This window comes from Stegodyphus dumicola, chromosome 9, assembly GCF_044657685.1.
Source record: "Stegodyphus dumicola isolate Sdum_Otavi_A_Nest chromosome 9, ASM4465768v1".
Taxonomy (NCBI): Eukaryota; Metazoa; Arthropoda; class Arachnida; order Araneae; family Eresidae; genus Stegodyphus; species Stegodyphus dumicola.
In genome coordinates, this window is record NC_140776.1 from 148,391,302 (window position 1) to 148,414,262 (window position 22,961).

Sequence of the window (22,961 nt, forward strand, 5' to 3'; positions counted from 1 at the left end):
CTGTAAACCAATATCAATAAACCTTTAAGTGCTTCATTGGATTTTTTTTTCAAGAAATAAATAAAAAAAAAAACTTTGGTCTAAAATATATGAGTTTATATTTTACACAGCATATAATAAGCTAAAACCATGAAAACAAAATTTAGAAAAGTAAAGTGTATTTTTTTAATAAATGATATAGTAAATTGTTAGGGTATGTTATTAAAAATTTTATATAACCCAAAGCAATCATATCTGCTACACTGAAACAAAATAAGGAGGCCTTTGTAAACATTATTACCTCAGGCCACGAGTTTTGTCAGGTTCGGATTATTCCTTTTTCTTGCATTACTAAAGTAGGTATCTGACTTGCTCTTGTGGTTGCAATACAAAAGTACAGAATGTTGGTATTAAAAATGAGTACAGACATAATGTCATTATCCTACTGTCTTTTAAACTAGTACTTATTGGATGTTGTTCAGCTCATTTTGATAGATTAGTAACATACCAGACACGAGGAAAAATCTTTGTTGAGCTATTTTATATTGATATCGAGGCATCTGTTAAAGTATCAGTCATATTTGTTTCTAACAGATATTTAAAAAAATTAACTTGGAATTCTGTAAATGAAAGTTATAGCTAAAATTTATATTCTACATTTGGTATTTTTTTTAGGAAATATGTATGTTTATCATCAGTATCAAGTCAGAAACCTAAAAAGAATTCTTAAATTTTCCTGCATATACTATATAAGGAAATAAGCTTGATAGTATACCTTAAATGTACTGTTAAAAATAAAGAAAAAAAAATATTTGTAATGTAGAAACTTCACGAAGAGTTTAGTATTAAAATTTATAAAAAAAAAAGAGAGAGAGAAAATATAAGAAATGTTATGTATAAAGAATCATACAAATGTTTTGCTCTTCTTCTTAAATAAAAGTACCTTCTGGTTGTTGCCAGGTCACAAAACTAAATCTTTGCTATTGGAAAAAACTTAAGCTTCCGCTCAAAAGAAAATTTTAGTTTTGTAAGTCTTGGCATTCATTTCTGCTTTTATTTTAACCTAACATTACTTAAACAGAAAAATACTACCATTTTAATGAAGTGAAAAATGCAAGTACATGCAGAGGATAATAGTTTGTATGTTACTGCATTATTCTGTAATATTTCATTATCATTATTCAGTTTTATTTCTGATACAAATTACAATATACAAAAAGTAGAAATAAAAGTTTTGAAGCTACATCTTACAGAACAGTGTTTTTCAAAATAATAATTTGAGGGGCCCATCATTGATAATAAGAGTGCCTCTCAGTGAATCAGACCACAAATTTTTAATGGATTGTGAAAAAGTTGTGAAAAGTATATATTTATGATACAGTCAAAAGTCGTTAATCCGGACTCGTCGGGACTTCGGCGATTCCGGATTATCGATTTTTCCGGATTATAGATCATCAGTTTAAATCTCGTAAGATGGCATGCACAAATTCTAAAATTAAAAATATGAAACCGTATTTTAGGAAATAAAGAACAATTATGATCTAAAGGGTATCAAAATTTACAAAAAAGAAGATTAATATTTATTTGTTTACTTTATTAAACATTTCTTTCAATGTAAGTTGTTTCGTTTTATGTGATAATACTTTCTCTTTAATTCTATAAACAGACATAACTTCTTGTTCAGTTAGAAAGCTCCGCTGTTCAAGTCCCGTAATTGCTGTGCCGAGAATACCGACTAACTTGTCAATCGAAATTTTTTCATTTTCACTAACCTCTCTGTCACCTTCTTCATGTCTTTATCCATTTTTTGCAGCAATTCCACTTTTTGTTTGACGGACATCGAGACATACTTCCGTTTTGTAGATCCTTTGGGAGCTCCAGAATCGGAAATTGACATAATCGAAAGCTCAAGTTTACTTTTATAAAATTGCTCTTACAGTCTGCAAAAAATAATAAGCTGCATCCAATTCGAAGATTAAGGAATAACGCAAGCATCAACATTAACTGAAATAGATAATTGTATAATTTTAGTTTATACCGTCCGTTATACGTTAAACGCGCACGCGAAAACGTATTCTGCACTTGCGCACACGCATATGCGCGTGCGTGTAAAGGTCTTACGTGCACACGTAAACGCCTGTGCGCATGTGTCAACGCGGCGCATGCGCAGAAAATTTTTAGCTTTGAGGTCCGGATTATAGATCATTCCGGATTATGGGTGTCCGAATTAACGACTTTTGACTGTATCACAAATTTTTTAAAACCAAAATATCCCAATATTATTTCTGTTCAATATGCTGCTGCAAAAGAATGAATCAAATGTAGATAAAATAGGAAGAAATTTAGAACCAAAAACATGAAAGAATTGAAATTTTAAACGAGTTAAATTCCTAAATCTGCCAATAAGTCAAAAGTCTTTAATCCGGACCAGTCGGGACTTCGGCGATTCTGGATTATCGGTGATTCCGGATTATCGGTTTTTCCGGATTATAGATCATCAGTTTAAATCTGGGAAGATGGCATGCAGAAATTATAAAATTAAAAATATGAAATGTAATTTATGAAATAAAGAGCAATTATGATCTAAAGGTTATCAAAATTTACAAAAAAAAATCTTAATATTTATTTGTTTACTTTATTAAACATTTCTTTTAACGCGCGCATGTGTAAAGCATACATTACTCATAGTCGAAATTAGAAAATTGCAACCAGAAAACTATTTGATGCATATTCGTGATTTATAATGACGAGAGATTTGATTTAAATCATATCAAAGACGGAGTACATCGAGATGAAATACTACATTTAGTAAGGAATTATAAGCCGAATAAAATAAAAACATCTGCCCTGAAGATAAGGATAGTGCTGACAGATCAACTTCCAGTTCATTGCGCACTGCGACGTTTCTCTCTCCCGCCCCCCGCAGAACAGCCTGAAATTGATTAACAGATTTCCAGAGTTGTAGCTAGGGTTTTCAGCACCCAGGGACAACTGAAGATTTCGCACCCCCTACTGCTTGCCAAGGATGGAAAACATTTAATTCTAAAATGTTTTAACATCAGTTTGGCGCCCCTTGGATTCTTAGTACATTCTTAGTACTTAGTACATCTGCGCCCGGGGGCAGATGCCCCCTTGCCCCCCTCTAGCTACGCCCCTTCAGATTTTGGAATGGTTAAAGAAACAAATCACCTCTCTGTCACTTTCTTCATGCCTTTATCCATTTTTTGCAGCAATTCCACTTCTTGTTTAATGGACATCGAAACATGCTTTTGCTTTGTAGATCCTATGGCAGCTCCAGAATCGGAAATTCTTTTTGACATAATCGAAAGTTCAAGCTTACTTTTATAAAATTGCTCTAACAGTCTGCAAAAAATAATAAGCCGGATCCAATTAAAAGGTTAAGGAACAACGCAATCTGCAACATTAACTTAAATAGATAATTTTAGCTTAGCTTATACCGTCCGTTGTACATTAAACGGGCATGCATAAACGCGTTTACGCATGCACAGAAAGTTTGTAGCTTTGAGGTCCGGATCGGATTATGGACGTCCGGATTAAAGACTTTTGACTGTAATATTTATTTATTATATTTATTATGATGATATGTATTCTTCTACAAAACTCTCTATCTCTCCACCCCCCTTTTTTTCCAGAGCAACTATATGTTGATTGCAATAAATTGCTGTGTCAGATAACATCCATTGCAAAATGCTTTAAAAAATACATGCACAATAACTTTTTAAATGATTTATTTTCTTGCATTGATGAGCGGAATATTTTTATAATACCAAAGACTTATAATTTTTTAAACATAGTTAGTTATGAATAACATGTTATCATGCTTCTGACCGTCACTTGTAATAGAATTCACTTGTAACGGAATTTATTGCTCATTAAAAAAAAATTTTATCTTTGATGTATAAAAGAATAGTGAATGTGGAAGTCATTTAGCAGTCAATATGAATTCTTTCAAAATAAAATTCAGTTTATTGTTTAGAAAACAAAGTAGGAAATAATTCTCTGCAGGACAGTATAGTAGCAGAAGCTATAAAATCAATGTAGAACGAAATGATGATAGAAAGCTGCAGTTTTCCCCTATCTTTCTGCATTTATTACTCATTCCAAAATTTAATAAGAACAAAATTGTTTGGACAAAATACAAATTTCTCATCAGAAATATTATTGTTGCCCAATGACACATTCTAGTTATAAAAAACATTACTCAAAAATGGTTCTTCAGAAATAATTCAAATTAATGTCATCATAAGATGCTAAGCAGCATAAATTTAGGGCAGTAAAATATTAAAGTGATAAATTTCTTATAATGTTAATGAGAGTAAATTATTTCCTAAAATAAAGATTTATGAATTTTGATTTCTCTTTCCATGTTAAGGTGATCAGTCAAGTTTCACAAAAGCAAGGCTTTGATCTTGATCTTGGCTACAGGCTACTTGCTGTGTGTGCTGCTCAAAGAGAAAAATTTACTCCAAAATCAGCAGGTGAGTTTTCTTGATGTTTTTTACATTTTTCAGAGAGGTGTTATTTACAGATATTTTTTTTCTTTCTGTTTTAAATTATTTTATTCTGTTCTAAGAGATTTTAAATATCTTCATAAATCAGATTTATGAAGTTTTCCTATGTTACTTTTTTATCTTAAATAATTTAATTTTTTTAATTGCATTATGGCTGTAATAGCTTTATACTATTTCAAATTGAGCACAAGCAAAGTACATTACTATATAATAATAATGTATATTATGTAAAATTATTGAACAAAAGAGAAATAATTCAATTTTTGTGGCTTTCTATAACGGGAAGACTAGATTAAGAACAGAATGGCTGTTGGGATAACAGAAAAGACAACTACATTGGTATCGCAAGTTGTGATGATGTATCTCCGATTTTGATGAAAGATGCAATGAATGTGCATAATTATAAATTTCACTGGAAAAACTCAAAATGTATTTGATGTCTAGTAATCCTCAAATGAAATTTATAATCAAATGATTTAAAGACAATTTTGATTTTCATATGTTTGTTCTCAGTTTGTTACAGAGAAAATCTGAATTATTATACTATTTATGCAAATATCATGGTAAATTGACAGCTTTTTTTAAAAATAAATTTTGAATCTCAAATCACAGTTTCTTCACAATACCTGATATACAGTACACCTTATATTATCTGGGTTAATGTTGGGGAAGCAAGTTACAGATAATTGAAAAACACAGATAATCCAAACTATTTATTTTCATGCATACTGCATATGTTTCTGTCTTAAAAAAGATCAGTAATTTTACTTTTTTCTTAGAACATTTAAATATTTGTCAAATTTAACTGATGTTTTGCAAAGTGCTGTATTCGAATCCCCTTTAGCCGACGAAATCCAACACAGTTTCAACAAGGAGTCATTGCTATCTTGGGACTAACGTAATTGTCAGTATCTTCTTCGCTTATATTTTCAGTATCACTGTCTACCTCTTCTGTTTTGTTACATTTGAAATGGTCTCAGTTGAAGTGCCACTGAACCACTTAGATATTTTTTCAATTGACATTTTCGATTCTTTTGCATACAGCTCCAGTTGTTGAATTGATTTCTTCAACACTTAGATAAATCTCAGATTTCTATATTAGAAAAATGTTTCTCAATGATTGCATCAGTGTTATTGGTTTTACTTTTGATGGAGATTTTGTTACTCTGTGTATGGCATTCAATACAGTCAACTTTTTCCAGAACTTCCATATATCATCATTTTTCTCAAGAAAAGAACAGGTTCACCAGTAGCCAAGTTGCTAAACACTGGTAGTTCAGTTTAGGGTTTGAATACAGGGTATAGCGCTGCATGGGCGTTTTCGTTTTTGTGGTTTTCCCCCTTGCATAATGTATATATGAACCAGTTTCCCTTAGAAGCTCTTTGATGAAGCCATCCCTTACCTTAGGCAGGATAGCCCTTGTGTGCTGTGTCGTAATGAAATAAAGTAAACCATAAACTCAGCAAGAGTTATGAGAAGACCAAACCATGGCATTGATGATATGCAAACCAGATAATCCAGATAATTGACAGTAGACTGTACCTTTTTTTCATTTGTTGTATTCTTCTCAAATGTTTGGTTATAGGGCAGAGCTCCTTCTAAGCTGTGTGCCTGTGTGCGCACATTACTCTGAAATCTTACTGCACACAAAAAATAATTAAGAAGTGCACACACACACACACCACTAATCAAAATATTAGTAATATTACATTTAAAATAAATTATATTAAATAGGTTCATTATATTGTCATTGGTGCAGTCAAAAGTCGTTAATCTGGACTCGTCAGGACTTCGGCGATTCCGGATTATAGATCATCATTTTAAATCTGGTAGGATGGCATTCAGAAATTACAAAATTAAAAATATGAAACTATAATTTATGAAATAAAGAACAATTATGATCTAAAGGGTATCAAAATTTACAAAAAGAAAAAGCTTAATATTTATTTGTTTACTTTATTAAACATTTCTTTCAATGTTGTTTAAGTTGCTTCGTTTCATGTGATAATACTTTCTCTTTAATTCTATTAAACAGACATAATTTCTTGTTTAGTTAAATGTTCCGCTGTTCAAGTTCTATAATTGCTGTGTCGAGAATACCAACTAATTTGTCAATCGAAATTTGTTCGTTTTCAATAACCTCTGTCACTTTCTTAACTATCGGAAGCGAATTATAATGACGAGGAACTTGTTTTAAATCATATCAAAGACAGAGTACATCCAGATGAAATACTACATTTAGTAACATAGCCAAATACATACTATATAAGCCAAATAAAATAAAAACATCTGCCCTGAAGATAAGGATAGTGCTGACAGATCAACTTCCAATTCATTGCGCACAGCGGCGTTCCCCCCGCCGAGCAACGTGACATTGATAAACAGATTTCGGATTTTGAAACATACTTTCGCTTTAGATCCTTTACATATGAGCAAATATATATCGGAAATTCTATTTGATATAATCGAAAGTTCAAGCTTACTTTTATAAAATTGCTCTAACAGTCTGCAAAAAATAATAAGCCGGATCCAATTCGAAGATTAAGGAACAACGCAGTCTGCAACATTAACTGAATTAGATAATTTTAGCTTAGTTTATACTGTCCGTTATACATTAAATGCGCATACGTAAACGTTTTATGCGCACGCGCATATGCATATTTGCAGCCGTAAAGGTCTTACGCACATACGTAAACGGCTATGCGCAGAAAGTTTGTAGCTTTGAGGTCCGGATTATAGATCATTGCGGATTATGGGTGTCCGAATTAATGACTTTTGACTGTATTTAATTCATGTGCTTATGTTGCACCATACAACTGTAAGAAATGGTATTGATGCACTTGCACTGCCGTCTAAGTAAATAAAGTATGTATTGTTAAAGAGTGGTTAGCAAGTAGTACTTTGTCTACAAGTGTAGCTAACAATATAGTATATGTTTGCATTGTACTGTATTCTAGTATATTTAGTTTTATATAAACTATGGAAGACTTTCTAAAAAGAAGAAAAACTGCAAGTGATTTTAAAATTGAATGGCTTAATGAAATAGTTGAATGTGTCAACTTGAAATGTGGATACTAGACAGTGAAAATAAATTCCGAATTACATGATGGGAAATATTCCATACTGTGAAGAAAATCCAAGGCAACTAATTTTCACACTTTAACTCTCGGTTAAAATACTGACATTTGTTTCACCAGATGTTTAATATTATACTTAAAATTTAGATGTCAGTTGAATAACCAATCTAAGTAAAACTATTTTCATTGGAATAGTTTAATTGAAATCTTGCGATGCTTTTCTAGTTGTTTCTATAATACAAGAATTTTATAGAGAAAATAATATTGTTTTATAAAACAATTGTTATATTCACTTCTGATGGAGCAGCTGTTATGCTGTGTAAGATAAATGTAGTAGCAGCAAAACTAAAAGAAAGTATCTGACATTTGGTTTGCTTATCATGAAGATTTGGGTATTTGAAATGCTATGAAAGAAGTTTAATTAATCAGAACCATTGAAACTTGGATGAAAATGATATACTATACTGTATTTTCTAGATCTGTAAAAAAGTAAAATAAATTTCAAGACTATTGCTTCTGCTGTGTAAAGTGAAGCTTAAATTAAGTTAGGTGGTTATCTAGATGTTTCACACTGAAAGCAATAGTTAAAAAATTATAAAGCATTAATTAAGTATTTTAAAGAAGATGAAGCAATTAATCTTATTTCAAAATACTGTTTACAGAAATGAAAAAATACCATATTTCATATAAATTAGCATATGATGAATGACGTTTTTGAAGAACTAACAGCTTTGTATAAAATTTTTCTGTGGCATGACGTAACACCACTTGATGTATTTCACTTTGTTCGTGGTAAAATAAATAGTCTTAAAACAATATATTAACCACAGCAGCATTACTTAGAGTAATGCAGTGAAAGTTATTCTCCGTGAAGCCAAGGAAAATTGACACTAATTCTATGTTAACTTAATTATTGTACTACTAATTCTAATTAATTACTGTACTAGTAATTGTGTATTTAATTATTGTATTACAAGTATTACTAATTCTACATTAACAGTTAATAAATTTACTTTGCTGTCATATAGAAAAAATATTTCCTTAAAAGGTCAGTTGAATAACTAATGTAAAACTATTTTCATTGGAATAGTTTAATTGAAATCTTGTGATGCTTTTCTAGTTGTTTCTAGAAAAGCATCTAGAAACAACATACAGTCAAATTCAACATCAATCACATTCGAAAGAGCACATTTTTATCCTGTGCCCATCTTCGGCATTTCTGCCATTAGTCAACAAGCAGCCCAATAAAATGATGAGCATGTAAAAAAGTAAGGTTAAAAATATTAGCCTTGATAGAGTTGTCTGTAATATACTTTAAAATAATAGGGTAGTACTTGAGGTGGTCAACATATATATCAACCTGATGATACAAAGTGCAGCAAGCTGAATCCTTAACGCCAATCTGATGTAAATGTTGCTGTAAATAATTGTAGCCAATTCTCAAAGGAAAGCATGCAATTAATTAGTATAAAATGTGAGATATAATAACAGTTTTTAAGATTTTATATCATTAGTTCATATATTTTCTGAATGATGGGTATTTTATGGATTTCTATTGACTGAGAAAACATTTTAGTTTTTGTGTTAAATTCCTGTTTTCCTGTACTCAGAATGACGATGTGAGCATTTTATTACATGTTCTATTTTAATTTCCATACGGTGGTGTTTTTTCTAAGTTGAATTGATAAAATGCTGTTTCAGGATAATGTTCGATATTTTATTTCCATATCTTCCTTTCAGTGATGGCATTCCAAACAGTGACAAGGAATCCACCTCTTTCTAGCTTTCATATTGAGAAACAATTAAATGCAGTGGTTCATTTTGTGCTTCTGTATTTTCTTTTACCAACATTTCCTCCATATTTCTCGAAAACAACCATTAAAACACAACATAATTTTCAAGACTTGTATTATGCATTATTTATTAGCGTAAAGTATTACAGGCTTATTCCCTGAAACAATCTGTATTGAGAACTTCTTGTGGACTTTTGACTTCTATTCACATTGAGGAGACCGTGGAAACTATACATGCAGATGTAAAATTTATCAATGGATTTGTCTCAATTTCACCTGTTCTACAGCTGCAATTTTTTACCCTTTCTATCCAGATTACTTTGTGTGTGTGTGTAAAAAAAAAATTAAATAAATAAATTAATTAATTAAAATGTATTTTTTCTCAGAGGCAGTCTTTTTTGAGCAGCACATTTTCCAGAATGTGATCAATACGTAGTACTTTGCTTTCTGGAATATGACAAATAAGTAATATTTTCTTGATGATAATTTCAAAATGACCCTCTCACTTTATACTTCTCTTCTACCAATATACATCCAACCTGAAATTGGGTAAAGAGCTGGCAGAAATTTTCATATATAACAAACTAAGAAGACATCCTTCTGAATAGAATTTTGCTTCCATAACTCTAAAAGAGGGTTAAGTAATGAAACAGATTCCAGAAATGCCATTGTCAACTGAAATGTCAAATCCTGTTAGGAACAATTTTGCTAACAGGAAACAAGCAGAATAGCATTTTAGAATGTTGGGACCAAAGTTTGATTTTAAAATATAAGCATGGAGTTAAAATTTTTATGTGTTATTTTAGGCTATTGCATTACTGTAATATATTAGGTATTGTACAGCATTTTTTGGTGTATATTGGGTAGCCCAAGGCAGTTTAGGCCCAAGTCAGGAACGACCCAAAGGAATTAAAAGTCTAGCAATGCCATTGTCTATATTCAAATTCTGTATCAAAACTAAAGAGATTGGATATTTTCAGGAGCAGACTGAATGCTATATAAGTTTACTGATAAAGCTTCATCTTTGTTTGAAAATATATTAGGCATAGTATATGAATTCAGTAGTATACAATCCATAGTAACATTAGGAATATTTGCTTGCATAGCAAATGCCAGTATTTTATAGATGCTATCTGTTCCCTAAATTAAAGAATAAAATGAGGGGGGGGATTATCCACTGAAAGTCCAAAATTTTTTTAATAATCAGTTCCAGTTATGGGTTGTGAAACAAAAGCAGTTTTAAATTGTCAGTGAAATGTTCTTTGGAGACTTAGGTCTAATTTTGTAATTCCATATGTAATGACAATTCAGATTTTGGGAAAAATTCAAGTTTCTCAAGAATGTAAATATTTGTTACTATGCTACAAGTATCACAGAGGATCAGTGAAAAACTGCATTCTTGTATGTACAGTTTTTATGATTTAAGAAATATATTTGTGGAAGCACAATCACTCAAAATGTTGAGTGACAATTTATTAAAAGTAAAATTTAATGCATTTTCATATCATTACAACTCTGATACTAGTTACAATATCTGTGTAGAAAAACAATATAGATCTGTGTGCAGATTGCACCTTCTGTTTTCAGTCTAGACACATGGCTGACTGATTTCTGATCTTCATTTCCTATCTCCAGTTGATTCAACCAAGTGGTTGAGATGGTTGAATGCTGGTACTTTGACATGGGTTTAAAGTACAACAACAGCACATTGCAAGTTGTAATTATTAATAATTTTGTTACTTACGACTGTATATAGAATTTATTTCTTACTGTACTTAGCTTAATACTGAAGCTTATTTTAACCTTGGACCTGTCCAAACTTAGAAATCAATTTATAGACATTTTTGGCTCTAGCAGATCTGAAACTTTAAGTTCATAGACATTTGTGACCAATTTTTAAAGCTTTCTACTAATTTTTTTTCACTTGTGATTCTGATTATTGTTCAGCAGTTGTGATGCAAATTTGCCAAATAGTCCTTCTCTTATACACCAGCTTTCTCCACCAGAGAGGCCTCTAAATTTGCCATCATTTTCAGAATGCATTCAAAAGGCTATTAGTGTCAAAATAGTGTGTATGAATAAAAAATGGAAATATATGCTGTTGATGCTCGTTACAATAACTCCTAAAGTCTTGAAGAAAACAGGCATTGTAATGGATAAGTAAAATAAAAAATGGATTTAATTTGCACTCTTCAGTTATGGACTTACTGCACTATTCTTTGTAATGAAATGGTAATTTATTTTTGCAGAAATTTTTTTATTTGAATTACTATTATTATTTTAGTTTTATTAATAAGAAAACGGACATTGTAATGGATAAGTAAAATCATAAAAAATGGATTTAATATGCACTCTTCGGTTATGGACTTTCTGCACTATTCTTTGTAATGAAATGGTAATTTATTTTTGCAAAAAATTTTTTATTTCAATTACTATTATTATTTTAGTTTTATTAATAATAAAACCATCAAAGATATTATGTGAGTCTATTTCATAATAGTGTTGCATAATAATGAAAATTCAGACACCTTCATATAGATCAATCATGCTTTACTACAGCATCTTCAGAATAATGCCCAAGAATGAAATTGCCTTCAACCTTTGAAGATAATTTTTAAACTTTAAACAGACCACTTTCTAAATGTGTTGATAACTGTATCCATCATGTGTCAAATTTTTGTTTATTATCAATAAAAGCAGTAACACATTTTTTTTTTTTTTTAAATTAATGAAAGCAGCAAACAAAATCCTACATGGTCTGACATGAAAAGCGCTGCAGCCTGCCAAAAGATATACCACTCAGAATGGGTCATCTCTAGTTCATTGCAAACATTTTTTACACATTTAAATGATTTGCAGATTACTGTTTCTTCTAAAGTATTTTTGTGAAATTCTTGCTGGAGTATTTCATGAATTTGTGCAGCTTTTTTTATCAGATTTTTATCAGATTTAGCAAACTGTAATTTACATATGCTGCTTTTTCCTACTGTACATCTTATTAGAAATTTTAAAAACACTTCATGTACATCCCGTGCTTAACAAAGTCAGCCAACCACTTGTGGTGATGTAACTTAAAATAAGTCAATGGTAACCAAAGGCCACACAATTAATTTAATGTAAAATTAGTTCAAACTTCTCATCAGTGTAACAATTTTAAATATCAGCAACTATAATGCAAAGCCGAAGAATACAGTCTTACCTGAGCTAGCAGAAACCTAGTAAGTGGCCTTGAGTGGCAGAAATATGCTCAGACTTACAATCCGAAAAACTTTAACTTAAATACTCTTAACCTAATTTGCATTCTTCTAGGGTAATGGAAAGGGGAAATAAGAGTAAAGATCTGAATCATAATAATTGGTTAGATTACAGCATCAGTCAAGTTAGTCAAGGCATTCTAACAGAATACATTGCCATCTACAATGGTAGATTTCTTTCAAAATGAAAATTGTTCTTTTCCTCTTTTGTTAGACAGTGTTGTTTCTAATAATACAGAAAAATGTAATTAAAAAAAATTGTTGATGAAAATGATTTGAAAAAATGAATTTCATGTTTTTTTAACTGTATTAGCAATAACTGAGGTAATATTTACATTTAAATTAGTTGATAATAATTTTCTCATAATGTTCATTTAATTGCTCCTGATATGCTGTGGAAAGAGAACAAAGATGCTAGCTGGTAGCAAAGCAGAGTTTTTAGAAAATAGGGACAAACAATTTATGAAAAATAAACAGCATATATTTAGAAAAATTCAAAATTTTTGCAGTGTTTGTGGAATAATAATATTCAACTTCGATCTGTTTCTTATTCATTAGAATTTTTTTTTAATTTTTTATTTCATTTTAAGGTTTATAAAACATCCTCCCTTCTCCCCTTTTTTTGATAAAATTCAATTCAAACAGACCTATGCAATAAATTTATACCTAGCATCTTTGTTCAAATTTACTCAATTTAATGCTATTGTGCATTTAGCATATTTGTAATTCTTAATGCATAATATTATAAAATAAAATGTAATGTTGGCAGCAAAAGAGTTTTGTAAATAAATTATAATAAGTCGCAGATTAAAAAATCCCGTTATGTTGATATCGTAATGAAATCTTAAAATATCATGGAAATGTGAGAAGCTGAAGTCGTTAATTCCAATGATATCGGTTTGTAATTAGGATTCGTGTCGACACACCTGTTTGACTTTTTGAATGGGGTTATATCATAGCAGGAAACGAAAGTACAGCGACGGTTGCTTAGCAACCTGAAAGCGGCAGGTAATCGGTACACGCAATAAAAAATGCATGTCTCCGATTTTCCTTTAGTGCCTGGCGCCATCTAGTAGAGAAAATGTACATAAAACTTAATTTAATTATTGTCTTTGGATCTAGCATAAAGCAAAATAGTGCGCGATTAAATATTCTTTGTTGTTTTCTATACAGCATACTCCGTTTAATTCCGCTTTTTCATGTGTTATCATATTTTCAATTAATATTATTAGTCCAAAGGGACTTTGTCCCTGAAAGACTATTGTTTTCGTTTTGCGATTTTACGTTGAATCACAATAAATGTCCGTTTCACATTTCAAACTGTTGCCACAAAAAGTTAGAGTCCTGCATTATATTTGAAGAAATTAAATAATGAAGAATCTGTATAAATGTATGTCTGTTTCTCGCATTGTGATAAAACAACTGTGCATAGAGCCATCGAATTTTGAATGATGTAATCCTCCTACGAATATGGGAATGTGGAAGCCCAAATTCGAAATTTTGAATTTGTTTTATTATCGATTTCATATTTTGTAAAACTTTAACGAATTTTTGATTAACAAACTGAAGGATTTCAAAGCCAGCAATGGCAACATTGTACAGAAAAAACACTTTTATCTCCAACTAGTAAGAATGTGTATCGGAAATTCTAAAGATAGGCTCAATTTAAAATTATTTTGCGATATTGCTATTGAACTGAAATTTATGGTTTAAGTGCGAAGAACATGATATTTAATAAATAAAGGTAACACACAAAACGTTAAAAAAACGCCCTTTTGGACGTAATTTAAAATCTGAACGTTTCAGATTTTTTTTTTTTTTTAAATTATTTATGCAGCTTTTTCTAGATGCATTTTTTAAAAAGGATTATCCCAAGAAGATATGTTTATATGCTCTCAGGCGCGCAATCATGCAGATTTTACACTAATCAATCTGCCTGGAGAATGTGAATAATGTTATTGATATTAATTACGTACGCAGTGCATTGTTTTAATATAATAGAATGTTCTTACTCCATTTTCATTAAATATAGTATCGTTACCTGCTATTGGCAATTTTGCTTTTGCTAAGGAAGCTTGAAGCGACAATAATACAATAAATACAAGTATTTAATTTATTATAGGACACTGAGATATTCATTTATTAGCTAACTGTTCTTGCAGAATAATTTTTTTTTTTTTTTTTTTTTTTTTTTTTTTTTTGTTTAAGTTTTGGTAATTACAGCTCTTATTCATTTTAAAATTTTTGAGTTCTTATAGATTCGGCATAGCAAATGCTTCGGTGCTGTTATTAAAAAATGTCATTATTCCAATTTAAATAAATTATTAATTTCATTTATCCAAACGTATAAAGCTACTTATGATAATTATATATATATCCCCCTGGCGGAAAAAAATTGTAACTTCTTTTTAATTACGATGCGAATATAGGGCGTTCGGTTCACGCGCGTTATCATTGCACTTCTCAGATTAGATCACGATCAGGTGATATTCAATTTATACAGTTCTAGTACACTAATTTAAAGTTTATTTAAAATAACTTTTCCAAAATAAATTAATTGTTTAGACGATATGGATTTTTTGGTAACCTGTTACATATATTGTGATATTTTGCTGTGCATTATTTACTAATTATTAGCACAAATCGATAATTTGCCCAAAAGGGGTATTAATTTCGTTTTGGTATTTAGCGTCTGCTTCATTGTAAACGCGTTTCACTTTGCAAATTGTTGCCACCAAATATTATAGCCCTGCATTATATTTAAAGATATTAAATAATGAAGAATCTGCATGAATGCATGTTTCTCGCACTGTGAAAAAACAACCGTACTTAGAGGCGCCAAATTTTGAATAATGTAGGCCTCCACTCGAATATGGGCATCTGGAAGCCCAAATTTGGAATGTGTTTAATTATCTATTTCATATTTTGTAAAACTTTAACGAATTTTTGATTAACAAACTCAACACTTTTAAAGCGAGCAATAGCAACACTGTCCGGGAGGGGGGGGGGGAAGGATATTTTTATCTTGCGAGTCTGTGCATTGGAAATTCTAAAAATATGCTCTTTTTGAATTATTTAGTGATATTGCTGTTGATTTGAATTAAGTTGAATTGGTTTAAGTGCGAAGAACGTGATATTTAATAAATAAAGGTAACACACAAACCGTTAAGAAAACGCCCCTTTGGGCGTTATGTAAAATATGAAAGCTTTCAGATATTTTTGTTTGTTCTTACATTATAATTTCATGTTGGCTATATTCGATCGTCTTGCTGAAATGAATTCATGGACCGCGATGAGTAACCAGTGGTAATGATCCAAATGAATTTTCTATAAACGGAAAGTAGTTTTACGTAGGAACTTTTCGTATGGGAACTCAACTGAAATATTTTTACGCATGAGGCGTCTTTAAGGCACCCTTTAATTGAGCCGGCGCAAGTTCTGCAATATCGCGGCATAATATGACCGATTTAGGAACTTGTACAAAAATTAAATTTCAGTGTTTATTGTTTGCTTAAAAAGATGTAAATAATATTAGAACGTGTTCACTTTCATTCATAAATATCCGAAATGATAAAGAATATTTCACTTACTTATGTTGTTGCTCTGTTACAGTGGCGTAGCTGGGTGGGTCAAGGGGAGACATCTGTCCCCGGGCACATCATCCAAGAGGCGCCAAATTGACGCTACGAAATTTTTTAATGAAATGTTTTCCATTCTTGGCACACAGAAAGGGGCGCAAATTCTTCACTTGTCCCCGGGCGCTAGAAACTCTAGCTACACCGCTCCTCTATTTAGTTTTTAAAATTTTATGCACCTCTGCTTTGTTATTTTATGTCGCTGTCATTATTTCTGTTTCAACTGACGTATAAAACTGGAGCCAGTTTATGCAGTACTAGAATTGTCAGCTAGTTATTTTTTTTTCGCACGCAATGAGGCGAAAAGTTGTTTCGTTAGAGAGAATTCGAAAAGACAGTGGAAATTAGAATACTTAGCGCGGTCAAGCTTATGAATCTTATCTAAATTTTCACATTATGTTCTAAAATATTTTAATGGGTTACTCTTACGTTAAGCAGTTATGCATTTGAATTCTTATGAAATAAAATATTCATTTAGTTTTCAGTTACTTCCAACAGAAGAAATGTTCAAACGCTGAGGCAGAACTTCATAAAGAACCTTTCTCACATGTTACGTGTGGGAATCATTGTCTTAAACGGTTCTAAGGCATTTTCGATTCTTAGGCTTATCTTGAAATTTGAAATGCATCCAAAATGGGGTAAGGGAAATATCCAGTAACTGACGCTGTATATGACTATTTGATTGAATGAGTGATAGCCACATTTATAATGCTATGTCAAAACGCCTGGGGGTGAGGGATTGAAGAGAGAAAACTAGAAATAGCAATGAAAAGAAAGAAGAAAAACTCCCAAAATCCCTCTCCCCTTCCAAATGACTCTTCTCGCCAAAGAAAAAAATTCATTCACTGTGTGTATATGTATGAGTGCGTGTGTGTATGTCTATACATACCTACTTCATATAGAACTAAATGTATCAAAAATATTCTGTGGAAGAAATTCATCTTCCTTCCCCCTTTCTTGTAACTGTTCTCCCCTTTTCCCTTTCACTCTATCGTCATCTCATTGCAAAGGCGTCTCTTTCTTTCAACCCCTAACAGATGGGTAATCGCCAACGTGGGTTATAGCGCCTGCTTCTTCCCTTTTCTGGTTGTCATGGCAACCGTTTATCTAGAAATGTGCTGTGCAGAGGGGCCTTCGCGAAACCTTGTCGCTGTTCACTTACCATTTCGGAAAGCGGAGAGAGTGAAGAAGGGGCGGGCAGGGCTAAGGGGGCGTGGGACTTTAATGCGTGTGCGGTAGGGTTCCGGTATTCAGGGTGGAGAGTGTGATTGCATCGTAGGGTAGGAGTAAATGTGACCGAGATTTCGGCGGCAAAACCTGAGCGCGGAATGGAATGGAGCCTTACATAAGCTGTGTGGAATCAAGGAATAATGTTCTTGTCTACTGGTGTTCCATGTCTCCTACTGTTACGGTTTATTAATAAAATATTTGTGATATTATGTCTTGTTTTATTTATTTTTCTACTGTGCGTGTTTATATTTTATCCTCAGCTCTTTGTGGAAATTCGAATAACGTTTAACATTTTATCTCTATGCAAAGAATACGATTTTTTCCTCACTGTCCTTTTTTCCTGCTGAATTAGATTTCGTAATAAAAAATAAATGTTAAGTTATGGTGGGCTTTTGTCAAGTTCCGAAAAGCTTGAAATTATAAATGGAAATGAGGTAAAATGTTTTAATATATCAAAAAACGATGTACATTATGTATGGAATTTATATATATCAACCTGTATGCAGCCGTTGACAGTGCATTTTGTGAAGAAAAATTATCTAAAAACTTTCTGATAACATGAAATCGTACCATATTTTGACCTTAGAGATTCACTTGCAGTTGTAAAATAATTAAAAGCCATTATCTGACACTTGTAGCTGTATATATAATTGTAGATATTAAATGTAACCGTAGCCCTTCTCTCCCCAAAAAGTTTTGGTTCCTGACTTGTCATTGAATCTTTGTAGCTTATTGGCAGAAAATTCCATATTTACTGCATTACATTGAGAACTAAAATTCGATTTTTTAAGGGAAAGCCGCATTTACTGAAAAAGTTGTATGCCATTTTTGGCCTCCTGAAATTTCCGACTATGGCCGTATGACCTCAGTGTACTTCGAACTCTGTTGCCTTATAATTTCCAGTCTATTATCCGATATCCGTAGTCATTCTGACCATGTGTATTTCTCAGCCGTGACCACCTCCTAAAACTGTCCGAAGAACAAACGAATATTATTCACAAAAAAATAATAAATTCTTGTGCTATGTAAGTGCAGAATGCTAATCCAACACTTGAGAATAGCACAAGAATTTATTATTTTTGGCCATCCAAAATGCCGGACCATGGAGATATCAAATTTGCACCATATATAAATCTCAATAAGGTATGATAATGTAGCATTGGGACGCATGTGCAAATCGTGCGCCAAAACGTTATTTTCAGGTACAGGAATTGTGCGCTTTCTTGCTAATCTTTTTTGTTGGAAAATTTCAGTATTCCGTCTGAAAACTTTTTTTTTCTTCCTTTAAGACGAATTTCGTTTTTGCTAATAGCATTGCGATAGTCATATTTTAATCCAATAGCAGTGCGTTGGCAAACGTCGTCACCCTTACATTTTGCACCACCATACCAGTCCCATCACCTGGAGTTATGTTTGGATGCTAGTGGATTCTATTCCTGCGTCCATCTAATACGCATTGCCGGCTCACTGAAAAAACACCATTACGACTGTGGAGATTTAAAGCCTTTGTGGTCCTTTAAAGTTTGCCTGTGTCCAAGTTTCAACAGGATAATACGTGACCGCATGTAGCACGCAAATTTTAGCACTGCTTCATTGACTACCAGATCACATTGCTGTCTTGATGCCGCCTGTTCTTCTGATAAGACGTCCATCACATATGTTTGGTCATTGATTGGCAAACAAGTGGCTCTGCTTACATCATCCACAGCTGCTTCGGATGAACTTTAGCAGCATGTGAACATGGACTGATCACATCAAGCACACATTTAAAGCATCTTTTCATCATCCAAGCACACATTCAAAGCAGTCATCAATGCTCAACCACATCCCAGGAGTTACTTTGAGGCACGTTGGAAAATACGGATTTCTTCATATTCCGTAGTCAAACGAGGATGCAGTTTTAATTCATTCCTCTGCCTTATATTGTTTGTCCAGTGTACATGGCTTTGATGTCTCTTACAGCATGAGTCCGCATTTCGTTTTTGATGTGCTGCATTTTAGATGGTATTGCATATTTGAGGTAAGCATTGTATTTGCCTCAAATGCATGCAGCTGTCTCTCGTATGGTAATGAATGTCTCGCCATTTACTATGTTCCTAAATAATTAGTTTAAAATTTTACTTTTAAGCTTGAGATACATTTTTTTAACCCGCTACCAGTTGTATAGGGCACCTGACTCAGCAAAGCGCTCGCCAGAAATATCTTGCCATATTAAGTTCATCTAAAGATTTGAAAAGCATCCTCTTATTTACTTTGTGTTACTTAATAATACTACCAAAACCCACAATAATTTTTCGATATTTCCAAACTAAACCGCTGCATTAGCGTCATGACCAGAGAGCGGCGGCTATTGTAATTCCATCCTGAATCCAATTCCCTGTGTCAGACTTGGCTAACTGCATGGGTTTCAATGGTTTTTCGCATATCTAACGTAACTGAGTAGAAATTGTGTAGAAATCCAGAGTTGGTGCAACCGGTGCAGTCGTACCGACCGGCAGTATTTAGGTGTGGCAAAATTTTTAGAATTCAGAGAAGTAATAAACTGCAAAATATAGGGATGGTGTTTTTTTTGGGGGGGAGGAGGTGCTAAGCAGTAGAATTTGGGAGTGGCGAGCTGTTAAAGTTATGGAGATGCAAGGCAACAGAATATAGGATCAGCAGAGATTGCACTGTGACAAAACTGCCTAGTGTCGTCCTTGTAAAAAAATATACAATTCCTAGCAAATGAGCAAGTTTCTTACGTACGAATGTCTCCCGTAACCGATACGATGTATGAGAATGCATTTTAAGTCACAGTGTAGATTTAGAAATTCCATTATTATTTCTGCTTTAGTTTTACTTTGATTTTATAGGAAAGGTGAATGTATTTCGAGGGAATGTAACGCATCTTTATGGAACAAATGTGTTCTGTGTTATTCTGCCGAAATTATATCCTATAAATGTGTGAAATAAGATAAATAAGTAATACAAGCGATAGCAGTAATTGCGGCATCATCAGTTGAACGAAATAACAAGGAAGGCCTTAAAATATACACAATTAGATTAAACACTCAGGGAAAAAAAGAGGATTACAATTTAATATTTATCAAATGTAATTTATTGGAATGATTTATCTTATAATCTTTTTGCATTCCTCGGCGTTTTAGTTCACTTGCCTTTCATGCATGATTTCGCCTGAAAAGTATTGCTAGTGTCTCCGGTATTACTAATAATAACTAATAATATTAAATAATAGTTCCGGTATTACTAATGTCTGTCGTACGTTTTGTATAATTTAAAATTAATTTTAAGTTTCTGTACGTGAGATTTCGGAACTGTGATAAAAAAATCGTGCTGAGAAGCTTTTAAAAGTTATTGCTTATTCAAAATTTTTATTTAAAGGATTAACCTTAAATAAAAAGGTTAAAAAAAAACTTTCTCATTCTATCTCACACATAGCGATAACTCGCCACATGTCTGTTGGGGTTACAAGACGGAAGTAGCAGTACTAGACCAAGTATTACCTTATAAATTTATGCGTTTTTACTACTCTTAGTAACGATATAAGTCTAACAGCTTGTAAAGAGTGTCAGAGAACTACATATATTTCATATAATAAATGCATTTTGCCTCTGATGATTTAGGAATGGAGACTTTAAATCTCAGAAATTTTTGTTGTAAGTTTATATATATTTGTAATAATAAAATTCCATAGTCAAGAATACACTTAAAAATTCTAACTGTACGTTCTTTTCATTTTTAATGGCGACGGTCTCTTATTTGAAAGTACGTGGAATTAAATGCACAGCCCCGTAGTCAAGTTGTTTTTCCCGCCTTTTGTACACGTACAGTTATAGAGTGTTTTGGAAATATTTAAAGCGAACTGGATTGGCTGACGTCATTTCTTGGAAGCTCCGCCTTTCCAGAGGCTATAAAAGGACTTGCAAAGGAATATCGGGGGCATGTTTACTGCATCGTGACATTTCAGAAATTCCAATAAATTTCTGAAATGTCACGATGCAGTAAACTTCATACAAAAAGTTATTAGTAATGCTTTTTATTTACTCCGGAGATCTTAATTTTTTTAACTGCTATTTTCTCCTGAAATATAATAAATGGATCCTGTTTTTTAAACTTATCGTCTGATAATTTAAGCTACAACTACATCTATGATTCTTCACCAATCTATTTATTACAGACAAAAGCTATATATATATATATTAACATTAAAATTAGTTAAGGTACTACGGTATATTGGATGGAATAATCTTTTGTATTGTTTCGGCGAAAATTGAAGTTTTATAGCATCATAATTATTACATTATTATCATGTAATTTATTTTATGTAGTTATTAAGTTTTCCTGTACATAAGCAAATTTAGTGCCTCAGATATGCTACATCCGAATATCCGATACATGTAAATGATGGTGCTGATTTTTAACATCTTATCAATCACCAAACAATATAATAAGAGCCAAAATGCTTTCTATCGCGAGGTTTCATGTTTCCGTGCTTAAATATTCAATATTAGTAGGTAGTATGGAACTTATGCAGCCTTTCTCAAAGCCTCTTCTGCCATTTCTTAGATGTCTTCCAAAGCGTCGGTAGCGGAAACGTTAGACTTCTAGTGTTTCACTATTACTTTGCGTGAATTGCTGCTAGATGGGGGAGTAAAATCGTTATAAGACGACGGAAAGTGCTTGTGTGTGTATCGATGGTGGGATGGGAATGTTGGGGTGGAAAAGAGTAACAATTGATTTTTCGCCAACTTCCCACCTACGGTAATCAGAGCCGTGTTGTTTGAAATCCGAGGAGGGTACCCGGCTATTATACGTTTCTGAGAAATCTGGCATTCTCTAGAGGCCAGGTTTAATAATATATCAGTAGTAAAGGTTCTTCGTATTGAAAAGCAGAATATAATAAAAAGTCGTATATGAAGCTTGGAAAGGAAAGTACGAGTATATAGGTAACTGCGATGAAGGATTCGCTGTTGATGCATATAATAATGTTGAAATTTCCACTTTTTCTTTTTTTTATTTTGAGTAAAATTTACTACGTTTTTTTCCATGCAATTACAGAAAGCGAATTCGCGCCTTCCGTTTTAAGCCTGTATAGTCTTTCAGCGAAATTTTCTTGTGCAGTTAAACATTGCTGTAGCGAACTCGGTTAATAACGAACAAAATCATAGGTTCCATCCAGTTTCCTATACACTTAACGATATTTTTAACGGCTATAATGAATCTGCAGAGGTATGAAAATTGGCTGCAACGAATTTTATCGACATCTTTGGCTGAAACTTTTTATGGATTTTTATTTCCTTATACGAAATAAAGCAAGTATTGTTCGGGTTGTAGAGTTCCTCATTCGGTATTCTTACTAAAATAAATGTCCAGAAACCTAGTGTACTATTATGCGACTTATCGCTTAGTTCAAATAACAGAAATTGTAAACTCAAGAAGGGTTAACTACCCTTTATTTTA

At 32.3% G+C, this 22,961-nt stretch overlaps 1 protein-coding gene across 3 annotated transcripts in view; it reads left to right on the plus strand.

The window, feature by feature from the left end:
• Positions 1-22,961, plus strand: part of LOC118185054 (zinc finger MIZ domain-containing protein 1-like) — a 547,573-nt gene that overhangs the window by 233,228 nt on the left and 291,384 nt on the right. For all 3 annotated transcript variants that reach the window (XM_085824218.1, XM_085824220.1, XM_085824219.1), the window contains one exon: positions 4,373-4,478. In XM_085824218.1, coding sequence (XP_085680344.1) covers positions 4,373-4,478 — 106 coding nt within the window. The remainder of the gene's footprint in view (positions 1-4,372; positions 4,479-22,961) is intronic.